Genomic DNA, 13,330 nt, shown 5'->3' on the forward strand with positions numbered 1-13,330 from the left:
TGATGGCACTGCTCTACTACTGTCCAATGACAAATGTAGTGTCTCCTTCTCATACATACACACAAACTTGCATGCACACCCACTTTCTGTCGCTCTCACTGACAAACACACTCACACTCTCACCCTGTTTAATTTCCCCTGTGTCTCTGCAGTGAGCTCACTGCAGTGCAACTCTCTTCCCTCTCTCCCCCACACCACCCTCCGTATAATAGAATATCGATTGCTCGCCTTTGCCGCAGTGTGTAAGCGAGTGTGTCTGTGGACCAGTGTGTGTGTCTGACTGGGGACCCTCCAAGGTCATTGCCATGGCAACCTGAGTACGGGGTCCTCTCGCTGAGCACAGGTCACAGGGGTCATATGAAAAGGGGGACAAGAGGGGGACCATATGGGGGACACGAGGGGGATGGTGAGTGCTGCAGTGTTTGGTGTGATAGAGAAGAGGAGCCACATGGGTTGCAAGTGTCCTATTCCACTGTGTAGTCAGACCCAACCAGAATAATGACAAAATGTACAGGCCACTGAGTTCACTACAACTCCTGCCATAGATGCACAAACCGGAGACAACTGTAGTTTTGACCGAATACAACAAAAAAATTAAAGGCAAAATAACAAAGACGTGCATATCAAGCAATCTTGATCAGGTGTTTATTGCACTTCCAAAAAATGTAATTTCAATACCAAAAACACCCAGTTTACATCGAAATGTACACAAACAAAAGAATAATGAATTTAAAAAATTGAAGAAAAAAATCAAGTTTAAAGAATGACCTTTACATCTGAATGTTGTAAGTAGAGCTGATAAATATGCACAAAGATAGTGACCAAAGTACCATATTATTCCTAATACCAAACACCATTACTATGTACTGTCCTAAGATGTCTTCTCATCAACCTATCTATGTTAAGTACCCTATCTGAGATGCCAAATGTGTTTTTGTAACCTGCTAAATAAATGTTTCTAGAATTGATCATTATAAGAGATTTTAAAGCTTTACATGGCACTTTTCCTTTAGAAAATGGATTTTGTTTGTAGCAGTTTAGAATTGCATACATTGAATTTATTGAATACATTATCTTTACATAAGAAAGCAGCAATCTTGTCAGATGGTTTGGACACAGAAGCTATTTCCAAAGATATCTATAGTACATCACAGATAAAGAATATAAGAGATTCATAAATGGAAGATATGCCTGTGTGTAAGGTACATTGCAGGGAGAAAAAGGCTGTTTGACACAAACCAGAGGCATTCAAGGTAGAAAATATGCAGAGAAAGGCATAACATTTGTATGTGCTTAAATAGTTATTAACAAATTATTTTTGTGCATTGGGAAAGTTATGTGTATGAATGAGTTTGAATAAAAGGCAATATAGTCTGTAACAAAAACTACTTCAGAGGCAAGACAAGGTGCATTATAATACAGGGAATAAACGCAGATAGCTAAGGAACAGATCCAGGAGCAGCTCTTTTTACTCAACCCCACTGGGCTAACGTGATTACAGGGTCAAAGTGATGACTGATCGTTGACCACTAAATGCTGAGGGTTCAGCCTGCTTTTCACACAGGCTCCATTAGGAGCTCTTCAAAGTCGGATCCTTCCAACTCACGAAACGCAGCATGAGAGCCAATCACAAACAGCGTTGCTCCTGAGAAGAGACGTGGCAAATGGAGAAGGGGAATGTAATGGGAAAAACAATAAGTAAGAAGGTTTTTCTTAGTCAACCAGGGTAAATATACATTTAGGTATACATTAAAGGAATGCAGCTGACACTCTCACCAAGACACTTTCATTGAATGTAACAATATGTTATAAATAATATCACATAAAACACATACAAGTTTCAGTTTGCAAGAACTTTCCCTGCATGCCTAAAAATACAAGAATAATGTGGTTTGGCTTACCCAGAACCCAAAATACTGCAGCTCCAGCTCCAGCTAACCAGAACACAGGTAGAGAAACAGCTCCGGCCAGACTCATCTGGTGAGGGACAGCAAGCTCCTTGCCTGGTGGACAAGAAAAAAAAAGATGCCACTGATTAATGTAATACATATAAAAAGCTCTAAGATATTTTTTATTTTCTTATACCAGCCGCAGACATGCATTTATTCTATTCTTCAATACGTTTTTCCTTTACCTGTCTAAATCACAGAGAAATATCATGCAACCATTTCATTTTCATTGAAACAAAAAAAAATTAATGAAGCACATATTTTCCAAACCAATCAATAAAACATAATGTACTTTATCTGGCTAGGCTTGACTTATCTTAGCAGACAAGTACAAACACAATGGTTCATATTGGAATATGGTTCAAGTGTGCATTGTGATTTTAAGAATTTGCTATATTTCGCAGGTACACAATTAATTGATTGCAACTCAAAGCATGCCTTTGAGCTTTACTCACCAAGGACAACCAATTTGGACTCCAAGGACTTGAGGTGAATTATGTAGAAGGCACCAACGAACACAGCCAAGGCAATCAGTAGCATGGGAGAGCTGATACTGAGGAGAAGAAACATTAACAGTCCAATCAAGTTGGCGCTACTAATAGCAGCATTTGTAGATTTTAATATACCCAGTGGCCAAAACCCTCTGAGAAAGTCCATGTGTGTATTGGTTACAGGCTAAGTAAAAACATGCCCACTGACAAAACAACAGATTTCCCCTTTATTTGCCTTACATGCAGTAGAGGATTAGACCCAGGAAGATGAAGGTGTAGTTGCTGTTAAAAGTGTCCACGTTTTTCACCACCCTCTGACACAACTCTCCAAAGTTGCGGGGTTTTGAAAACTTGCGTTGGTCCACGAAGCTGGCCCATGGTCGAATTGACACCCGACGCCTGTCGACCCACTCTTTAGCCATACCGACTGAGAGGCCTTTGGGGAGCCAGAGCCTATGAAGTAAGACAAAGACAATGAGAAGTGAATACAAAGAGAAGTATTACAAAATTCCAAAACAAGTCTACAGTGACTAGTTGTTGACTCTAAGTACTCATAAAGTCCCTAAAATATCAGTAGGGAGAGACAATTTCACACAAGTTGTTTGCATTGTAGACTAATAACCAATAGTAGCAGGTACTTCAGTATATTTACACAGGGTTAAGGACATTTAAGCAATTTAGAATCACAAGCCCTCATGCTAATAGCATTATCATTACAACTGTGTGATTAGTTAAGCAGACATCAGACCATAAATAAAAATCTTTATCCTTTACTTTGCCAAGAATCCAGCTCCACCTGTGCCAGTTGGATGAGCATCCTCAGCACTGAACAGGTCTCCAGCTTTGCTCTCCATGTCTACAAGACAGTTCTCCCCCGTTGGCACTCCAGATGGCATCTATAAACTGTCTTCTGTAGGGCAATAGGAAGACAAATCATTTATACATCATTTTTGTTCCCAACTAATTCATTTATTTCTGTCTACAAGTAAGTTGACGTTATGTAGCAGATGCTTATATCAGGCACCAATAAAAGTAGACAGATATGCAGGGTATCAACAATGATTTTTGTTGAAAACTTTTTTTACAATTTGAAAAAATATATATTTTGAAGCATCATTTAGTAAAACACTGGTATACAAAAACGTTTATCGCTACTGCTGACACAATTTCTAGATTAATCTCTTCACTCTTCCTCAAATAATTAATCAAGTCCGATTCAGATAAATAACTAATCAATTACTGTAAGGTATTTAGGAAATACAAACCACCAAACATTAGCTGGTTACAGCTTCACAAAGGTGAAGCGTTGATTACTTTAAGAATTTCAATTAGTCAAACGTTTAGTGTCAAACGTGTCATGAAAAAAGAGTGGCACAATATTTCACAAGAATAAGCTAATCTAAATTAATAAGCAAGTGTAATAAATTAGTAACGATTATGTGAAGTGTAGGCATCTAACTGCTACTGCTGCTACTACTACTGGCAGTGCTAATAACTACTAAGGAGAATAGCTTAGCCACAGTGGAGTTTTTGGGTAGTGGAATTCTTTAGTCACCAAAGGGCTTGGTCACTGCCACATCACTAGAATACTAGATAGGACACTGGAAAAAACTATTGCCAGCATTCACCCCTAAAGTATTCATTTGTAAAGTTACTTGAATAGCGTTACTAAATTCAGTACAAATGTATAGTTAAACAAAAACCATGTGTAGCGAAGATAACTTTGCTAGTTCAAACGATTTTAACAGCTAGCTTCTACGCTAACGTTCATGTCCACATCAGGTCCAGGCAGACACATATTTATAAACGTGACATCGCGCCGGTGGGTGGATATTTCAGACGATTAAATAGAAGACCAGACCTGTTTGAAGAGGCAACTTTATAATCGTATAACGAAGTATACTTACAGCAGAACCTTGGTGGAACTGGCTCAGACCTTTTTGTTGCTGTTTTGGTTCACGGATGTGATGTGGATGTTATTTAACTTCCTGCTGTCCAGACGCAAAACCCCGCCACCTAGTGACCGCAACGGAGACTACTCATCTTGTGCATGGTGATTTATTGTTAATTAGACATATCATACTTTTTGTTTACCACGTTATTTTATTGACATTACTATAAGATTTAAGTGTGTCCAGCTTTATATAACTATTCTTTTTTTTTTCACTGGTTGTTGGAGTGTTTAATGTTTTAGGTTTTGTTTGTAGGCGTTTATGTGTGAAGCATTGAAAATAGAACTAAATCAGCCGACTTGGGGTCGGCTGTCTGTTTTAAATTGTGCTGATTCAATGAGACAGCTCGCAGAGAACACCTGACCTCAGATCAGTGAGATAAAAACGTGCCCGTACGTCATTTAACAGGAGGAGGCGTAGGCGGAGGGCTGTAATTGGTCGGTTTTTAGTGTTTTTGTGCTACTGCCCGTACGGAACTGAACGGGAGTTGCCCAGACCATCCAACGCTTAAAGGAACCTCTATCCTAGGAACGTTAGTTTTCAGGTATATTAAATATCGCTTTCTAAATACATTGAAAACCTTTCTCCCCGTTTGTATTTACGTTATCACTGATATCAACCAGGGCCCGTATGCATTAAGGCCTGTGTGTAGCATTAGCGAGCTACAGTTAGCTAACGTTCTTAGCCAGGAAGTCAAAGCCGTTTTCGCAAATGCACGATACATTTATTTAGCAATATTTCTAGCTAGTTACCGGGGTATCTGTTGGATATGTCGTAGTACACTTAATGTAACTGTAGGTTTTCATTTGAGTTCGCTAATTTAGCTAAACAGCTGTTTAAAGTGCCTTTTGTCAATGCTGTTGTTTTTTCCTCAGACATAATTACGTAACGTGCCAAGGGAGTAATTTGCCGACGTTTGCTGCTACGTGTTTGAGGAACGCCTTGTCTCTTTGGCTTCAAGCTGCTTTGAAACGAAGACAACGAAGCATAGGCAACAAAAGTTTGCGTTGCATGTTTCAAGACAGCGTCTAAGCCAGCCCAAAGAAAGGTAAAAATGCTGAGGTTGCTAAAACGGGCTTTAAAACATGACTAGAGAACGTGCGTGGCGCTGACAGGTTACTTTAAAATTAGCTATGTTGTCAACGGCTTGCTGTTGGTTTTTGTTAATTGCTAGTTTACGAGGAATGTGTCTTACTGGTCTTGGCTGTCATTTGTTCTAGAAGTGGTATTTTTAATCTTTCCGAGGCACATATCTTTTTAACAACTGACCATACGGATTATAATTTAGGATTACACACAATAGCATGAAGCAGAGGTCAAACGTCTTAAATAAGGATGTAGTTTCTAAAAGTAAAAAGCATGTACAATATAAAGTACTTCCATTACAGTAGAGCACAGCATTACTTAATTTATGTTGGTGGTTGGAACAAAATTGTTGATATTTCTTAACTTCACTATTGGAGAGTTAGAATTGTACATGTCTAATGCATAGCCAAATGTAATGGTTTGTATGTTTGTGTTCTTTATCCTGAACAGTTTAACGCAGGTGGGTGGAGAGGGGCTATAGGCAGACCCATGGCCGCCGTGCATTACCCAGAGTGCCCACTCAGGGACTCACTTTACTGGGATGAAACAGAGTGCCTGAACTACTATGGGATGTTGTCTCTCCATGAGGTCTTTGACGTAGTTGGTTGTCAGCTGACAGAGACTGACATTGACGTGTTGTCATTCCTTCTGGATGAAACCTGTCCCGCACCACACCCTCTTGACCCAACAGGTTGGACAGTTGAGCCCTGTGGCAGCGATCCAGATGACTTAGGCTTGTCCCCGAGTCCTGAGCTGCTAAAAGCTTGGATGCGGTTAAAGCCTAAGGGTTCCCAGTATCACTTAGTGGCCTCGTATAAGCCCAAGAGTGGCCTTGAGCTGTTGTTGGAGCTGGAGAAGCGAGGATACCTTAGTGATGGCAACTTGGAGCCACTGCTGCAACTACTCAGAGTTCTCACTCGCCATGACCTGCTGCCTTTAGTGTCCCACAAAAGACGGACAACAGGTGAGGATGAATCACAGCGGTGCTCATTATCACCTAGTGCCAGGTTCTGTTTGGGGTTTTGCCTGTGAAAAAGGAAGTTTATCTTTAGGCACCACTCTAAGTGCCTGCTCATGGGGAAATGTTGAGTCTTTGGAAATTAAAGAGTGTGGTCTAGACCTGCTCTATATGAAAAGTGTCCTAGGATTATTTTGATTATGGTTTCACACTAAACAAGAATACTTCTTATTGTTTTTGTTTTTCAGTATCTCCAGAGCGAGTTGGACATAGGTATGGAATAGAGAACAGAGAATTGGTGTGCGCCTCTGGAATGCAACATAGCTGCAGACAGACAGAAATACCTCTTCCATATTTCACACAGCAATCGAGAATTGGTAAGTGCACTGTATTATTGGTTCTGGGCAATATATCAATTTTATATCTATCTCTATTGGATATTGTAATATCATAGGATGACACAAGTGTCTTTTCCTGGTTTTACGAGATGCATTACAGTAAAGTGATGTCATTTTCTGAACCTACCAGTCTGTTCCAGCTGTTCTGTTATTTGCCTTTTCCCACTTAATCATTATAGCCACATTACTGATGATTATTTATCACTATTATTTCACAAACATTTTAATCAATCGAAATCAATCCGTTTTGGTGATAAAGTGCTAGAATCCTTTCTGCCATGGAGATTTACTTTATGTCCTGCTGTTGTGCTAGGAATGCACATGTACACCATTTAAGTTGAAATTGATTTTCCCAGGAAGATTGATTTCACGCATTGCGTTCTGGAATGAAAAAAAATCGTAGCTTGAGCAGGAGTCTGAGCATTGCTGCTAGCCGTGCTACAGCATGAAAGTGCAAGATAAAGTTGACCCCTTCTGTTTGGGTTCACTTCTGCTCCAAATAATCCCAGCTGCCCAGCTGTAGCTTAACATGTCCGTATGCTTCGGCATATTATTGACTCCTCATCACGTCTTCATTCAGACACACATCCCACTGTCTGTGTTGGGTTTTTCGTCCTTCTGTTCAGAAAGCACGGCAGTACACATTCCTCCACAGACGCGTTTGTTTACTATGGTCATGGAAACGCTCTAATTATCTCTATATTGTTCCCATTGAGGACTGCCGTTTGTTTCCTACACTGTAGGAGCACACGCTTAGTAGTTCAGTATGTTCTCCAAGGAGGGACGCGCATTTGTGCCAGCTGGGCCTGACGTTATCATTTGTACGTACTTGCATGGACCATGTTTCTCCCCTAGGTCTAATTTTGGTGCCTGGTTACATACCATTTGCTTTGGTGAACTTTACATGGGGGAAAGAGAGGATGTCTTTTTATCATATATCAGCAGAAACTAATAAACATTGAACAATTAACAGAAATAGGGCAGACATGTAATTAAATAAAACAGGACAACATCAAATCCCACAACAAAATGCTCTTATTGTCTGAATTCCACAAACTGATGCCATGCTTGTTCTGTCAGGTATTTACCCTCCTATGCCTGGGCCATCTGCAAGGAGGAGGAAGAAGAGGGGAAATGGCTGGAGCCGCAAGCCCAAGAAAACTAGCAGGCAGGGCCCGCCGCTGCCTCCTCTACCACCACCACATAAAGCGTCCTGCAGTAAGTGCAGCCCCAACATTCTTAAGCTGTCTCTCTTTTATCTTTTCATCTCTCCCTTCCTATCTTTATCCCGCCATTTTCTCTTACAGATAATTCTCCGTTCCATTCTTTTCATTAACAGCATAAGCTCTTATTTTATTCGGAATCTGTTAACACCACCTATCCTGTTTTGTCACCCTAATTCTAATGTTTGTCTATGCTAAACCTCAGCTTGAGTTAAGGAGTTTGTATACCAAGTCTGAATGTTTCTTTTTTTTTTTTTCAAACTGTCTATGGTGGCCACTACTCCGTTCCAAAATTATAGCCACTGCCTCGGAAATAGAAGAGTTGTTTTTAAATGTTTGTTTGTTGTAGATCCAGGCACCGTGCGCTTATTGTTGCCTATTCAAACTCGTATTACCCGGGGACCTCTCTGGTAGTTTGTAATAGGTGCAGAGGTCGTCTGTTATCTTAGTCTCGTGCGAATCGGCAGTGTCCATAATTTGTCCTGTAAAACTTCCACCACAAATTTCTTACCGTATTTTGCCAAATACAGAGGTTACGTGTTAATGAGGTTACGCCCCCAAAAAAAATCTGTGTTTGGCCTCAACTAAAGCTTGGACTCCCAATTATTCTATCCGGTTTCCAACTTCCCTTTAAATAAATTGTGATTGAATCCAAATGAAGGACACATTTGCCAGATAACCAATGTTATTTATATTTTTTGTGTTAATTCCAGTGTCCAATTTGCCGCAAATCTTCCGGACAGCAAAATAACTTAAAGTTAAATATTGCAAAACTGTTTTTTGTGTACCACACTTACTATTATGTTTTGGTTTGACAACTTAGTTTCATGGCACCAGAAACTCAACATCTTATTCACTGTCTGAGCAGCGGAGGCTGACTTAAAATCTCTGATTCACAACAATTAAATCGGATTGAAATTAGAAAGAAACTAGCTTGCACTTTGCTTTCAGTTGACTGACATCTCCTTTTTTTATACTCAATACGGGTCACATGATGTTTTCATTCTCATGCTCTGACTATGTATATACTTAACGTATCTCCTTAACTTAACTTACTTAAACATGCAACATCGTTGGGATTTCGTCGCCCTATCCATTTCTCCATCTTGACATTCTTTCCCCTCATTTCACTTTGTCTCTAACCCATTGGTTTATGTTCATCTGCTGCTATTGATAAGAGTGCAGACTGGTAGGTTGTCTCCTGTCCTTTTGTCTACTCTATACTGAAAGAAGCTGTCCAGTTACAACTAGATTTAACCCTTGTTCTGCTTTATTGTCAAGCTTGATACAAAGTTTCCACAAGTGTTGACTCTGTTGTGAGTCAAACCTCACATATTCCGGAAAAATTCTCTTGAGCAGTTGTTTAAAACAATCTAACTCCACTTGAAACCAGCACTATGTAATCCATTAGCACAGTCCTGTTCCACGTTTGAACTATTGCCTGTGTTTTAATAAGTCAATGCTAGTTTCTCTCAGCACAATAAGATGGACATAACACTTACATCAATTGCCTTTTTGTGGGAAATTTGCTAAGTCATTCATGCAGACCTTCTTAAACATTTCTTTTGAACGTCCATCATTGCTTATTGGCCAGAAATACTTATTACAACAAAAGACTGATGATTCATACTCAATGAGGACAACCTTCTTAGCCATTCAGGATGCGTGATGTGCCTGTGACTATAAACCTGTCGCTGTCTTGACTCCACATTTGATTCCACCAGGTTGACTCAGGATTGTGACTCAGATCGAATAACCTAAGACACAATGGATCATGGAGACAGAAGGGAGACTGAGGAACAAAACAAAAAAGTCTGTCACTCCACTCAGTCCATACATACTGCAGTGTGCGTGATCAACTCAGTCATGTGCTCGCTCACAAGTCTGGGCCGATGCCTAAGGTAAAAGAGGCTCTCCGCCTTGTTACAACAGGGGTTGGTGCTGCCAGTTTGCTCTGTATTCGATGCTTGTGTACAAGATGTAGCTGCCCCCTACCCTATCCCCCTCAGAAAAACGTAATTTGCTCCTCAAAAAAAATCATCCTGTAATGTTCTTTAGTGTTGTGCTCTGTGGATGATTCCTTATCTATTTCTGCCAAGGGTTGTTGGTGTCAGTGTTTCACAGAACTGAGTCCTCAGCAGTAAGCCTTACATACTTCCAAAACGTTTTCAGCTGATTTCTCAACTTGATTTTTCAATAAAGATCTCTGGACAACTCATTAAAACCACATTAATGGAGATAAACTGTATGTAGAGAAAGAGTTCTCTGTGGTTAATATCCAAGCTTTCATAAACTTGTCCAACTGACCGATTCTATGTCTTGGTAGGGCTTTCTGTTTTCACTATAAATGTACACGTGTTGACTTATCCATTTTGTTACTACATGACTATGAAGTAAGTTGAAGAAAGCCCAGAAATAAGTGAGTCGTTGTGTCCTAGATAGCATTTAAGACCCTGAGATCAAAACACTTTTATAGTTGTGCAGTCTTATGACATTAGAAACACAGATTATGATAGCTAATATTTGTGTTGTTTTGTAAACTATATTGAAAATAAGTTATCTTGAATGTGGCTGCTAAACATTGCAAATAATAAAGAGAACCAGTCCTTACCAGCCAAGTTAATATACTTGATTTTAACATTACCAAACGCATGGTTGCTGCCTCGCATATCTCATCGTTTGATCCGTTGGCTGTAGAGGTACTAAGAAATTACACTACAACATTGTCTCTGCGAACGTATGGTTAAAAAGAAAGTGTATCTTTGGCTTTAAGGAACTCACAAGACTTTAACTGAGCAGTTAAGCCCTAATGTTTCAGTGTACTATTTTCCAATTTGAATCTGGTATATTCTTAAATGCGGTAAAATAAAATACTTGGCTGAGTGCAAATAGCAGTAGCATCACTGTGACCTGAGGTCTTCCTACATTGGAGGGGGGAGTTTGCAAGTTGTTAGAAGAGATATCAGGAGATACAATGAAGCTGGTGAAATTTTGGAGGAAGTCAACACATGAAATATTAATACGGTAGGGACATTAAATATACATTTTATGGTATTTTATTTCAATAAACCAAACAGTCAACATGTTTTAAGTTTATCTTTTAGGTTCTGTGTTTGATGTTTGAATGGTTCAGGTCTTGGTTAACGTTTAATTAATAGAATGAGGAGCTTAACTTGGAATAATAAAGCCCAGTCTTTAAACTGTAAGTACAAACTAAAAATATGTTGGACAGGTTTGTGAATGTGCCAGTTTTTGCCGCTTGTGGGAAACGGTTTGGGGCCATCCTTTACTCTCACACTATCTTCATTACGAGTGGTTTTAAGCATCTGCCTTATGATTCAATCAACTCAATTCTTACTGGCTAACTGAAACTTCACTTAAGCCAGTTCTGGAGTCTCAAGTTAAAAGGAAAAAATGCTTTTTCTGCACAGATACTCGTCCTTTGATAAGGACTGATTCTGTATCCCGTTTCAGAGAATCTAAAATGGCTGCCAACAGACATCCGTTTAAAAAAAATACCTGTTTAACCTTTTACTCAAGCAGTTCTGAGGAAAATAACCCAACAGTGCTCTGCTGAAGGAAGCTCCTGCTGTATCTTATCTCTGTGCCCCGTGTTTGCCCTGGATGTGCGTTTTTCAAGAGGGAGCAGAGATAGATAGGGCGGTTCAGTCCAATGCTGGCCCCTAGCTTTTAAACAGACCTCAAATACTCTTTCTTGTCATGATTCATCTCTGATCATTTTCAGTGAAGTGTCTAAATTACATTCTGACAATGACAACTGCGGTTACAAATGCCCATAATGTGTCTGTACCTTCAGCTCAGTAGTGGGTTTGTGCTATCTAAATGGGGTGCTTGTGAAGGCACTTACTTGGTCTAATGGACATATCTGATTAATGTTATGGTTGAAGCTTAAACAATGGGTTGGTGAAGGTGAGGGTAAGGGGATTGGTCAAGGTAAGAGTAGTCTCAAGCATCCCACTTAGACACTACCATGTTCTATTATTAAGCTATAGTGAAGCTGAGCTGATTAACTTGTCAGTACCAACTATTGGCCTGACTCAGACCTCATTATAACTAAGAGAAGTGAGTGCTGTGCCATGCCTGCTTGATGTTGAAAAAAAACGACCCAGTCGACAGATGTCCAACCCACTTGTGCTTGTCTCTTTCTCTCCTTTCTCTCCTTTCTCTGTGTTCGCAGTTCTAAACAGACCAACCTGTGTGTCAGGAAAACAGTATCCTCCTTACACACAGTCAGAGGGAGAGAACGAACTCTAAATGCTCAAACTACGCAAAATTGTACAGAGTGATTTTTGTCTATGGGGAAAAGAGAGAGTTCTGTCTGCCCGTCTCTCAATACTCCCTTAACTCTCCACACTCTTGGTCAGTCATTCAGCAGAAAAGCGGATCGATAGAGTTGAAGCTCTCCGTGCCAAGTGACTCCTCGTAAATGGGTACTTAAAACTTTTTTTTGGAAGGGGTGGGGGGGTGAGATGGAGGAAGCCAAACGGGCTTGGTGTTTAAAGTGAGAAAATGAAAGCTGTGCCTCCTAATGTCCTGTCTAAGTGGATGTCTCTATGTCTGATGAAGCGTGAAGTGCTCTGTAACCCTAACAAAATGACTATCATTGTGTTCCTGTGGTTTTAAATGGCCTTCTCTCCAGTGCCACTATCTCTACCTCCATCCTGCTCAGTATGAAATGGGAAACCAGAAATGGAGGCCATCCATAAATACAGTAATTGCATGAAGGGCGGTTGTTTATCATAGCCACAGCCCTCACACAGTGAAATGATCCAAAAGCTCGAACTGTTAACAGCGCTTTTACTTAATGTTTCACTGAGTCCATACTGAATATTGTTTAAGAGTGCAAAAAGTTAGGTGACGTACAAATAGATAGATGACCTATTTGACATTTTGTTATAAATCAGCATATCAAACTGCTTAAATACATCCTGTCACTGCTCATTTGTCAACATGCTTGCAAGGATATTGTACACACAAAATGTTTTCAAACCCCCACCTTCTTTTGCAACATTGAATCACAGTGCATGTGTTTTTCTGATGAACAGATTAAGACTGTCAGAATATAAAGAAATCTGCACAAAGTCATAGGTTATTTTGCTGTCATAGTATTCTTACAGACAACAGCAGGTTTTTCATAAATTTTATTTTGCTGCATTCAATTTACTTAACCTTTTTAATATATACAGTGGGTACGGAAAGTATTCAGACCCCTTTAAATTTTTCACTCTTTGTTTCATTGCAGCCATTTTCCA

General features: G+C 39.8%; 2 protein-coding genes across 6 annotated transcripts in view; one reads left to right on the forward strand and one right to left on the reverse strand.

Moving 5' to 3' along the window:
- Positions 1-875: 875 nt before the first annotated feature.
- rabac1 (Rab acceptor 1 (prenylated)) lies at positions 876-4,473 on the reverse strand. 2 transcript variants are annotated; one of them, XM_034874356.1, is made up of 7 exons: positions 4,348-4,473; positions 3,215-3,350; positions 2,681-2,893; positions 2,405-2,502; positions 1,902-2,003; positions 1,542-1,645; positions 876-1,504 (listed from the first exon to the last, which is right to left on the reverse strand). In XM_034874356.1, exons 2-6 carry the CDS (start codon positions 3,334-3,336, stop codon positions 1,557-1,559), a joined length of 624 nt encoding a protein of 207 aa, XP_034730247.1. In that variant the 5' UTR covers positions 3,337-3,350; positions 4,348-4,473; the 3' UTR covers positions 876-1,504; positions 1,542-1,556. The 2 variants fall into 2 exon arrangements, with proteins under 2 accessions (XP_034730247.1, XP_034730246.1); XM_034874355.1 differs by having other exon boundaries at positions 876-1,645.
- Positions 4,474-4,721: 248 nt separating this feature from the next.
- The window catches only part of dedd1 (death effector domain-containing 1), a 13,608-nt gene continuing 4,999 nt past the window's right edge, over positions 4,722-13,330 (forward strand). For 2 of the 4 annotated variants that reach the window (XM_034874284.1, XM_034874281.1), the window contains exons 1-5: positions 4,722-4,936; positions 5,268-5,440; positions 5,929-6,442; positions 6,685-6,813; positions 7,915-8,052. In XM_034874284.1, the coding sequence (XP_034730175.1) occupies positions 5,968-6,442; positions 6,685-6,813; positions 7,915-8,052 (742 nt within the window). In that variant the 5' untranslated portion in view covers positions 4,722-4,936; positions 5,268-5,440; positions 5,929-5,967. The other 2 variants (XM_034874283.1, XM_034874282.1) reach the window with 2 other exon arrangements.

Source organism: Etheostoma cragini, chromosome 6 (assembly GCF_013103735.1).
Source record: "Etheostoma cragini isolate CJK2018 chromosome 6, CSU_Ecrag_1.0, whole genome shotgun sequence".
Taxonomy (NCBI): Eukaryota; Metazoa; Chordata; class Actinopteri; order Perciformes; family Percidae; genus Etheostoma; species Etheostoma cragini.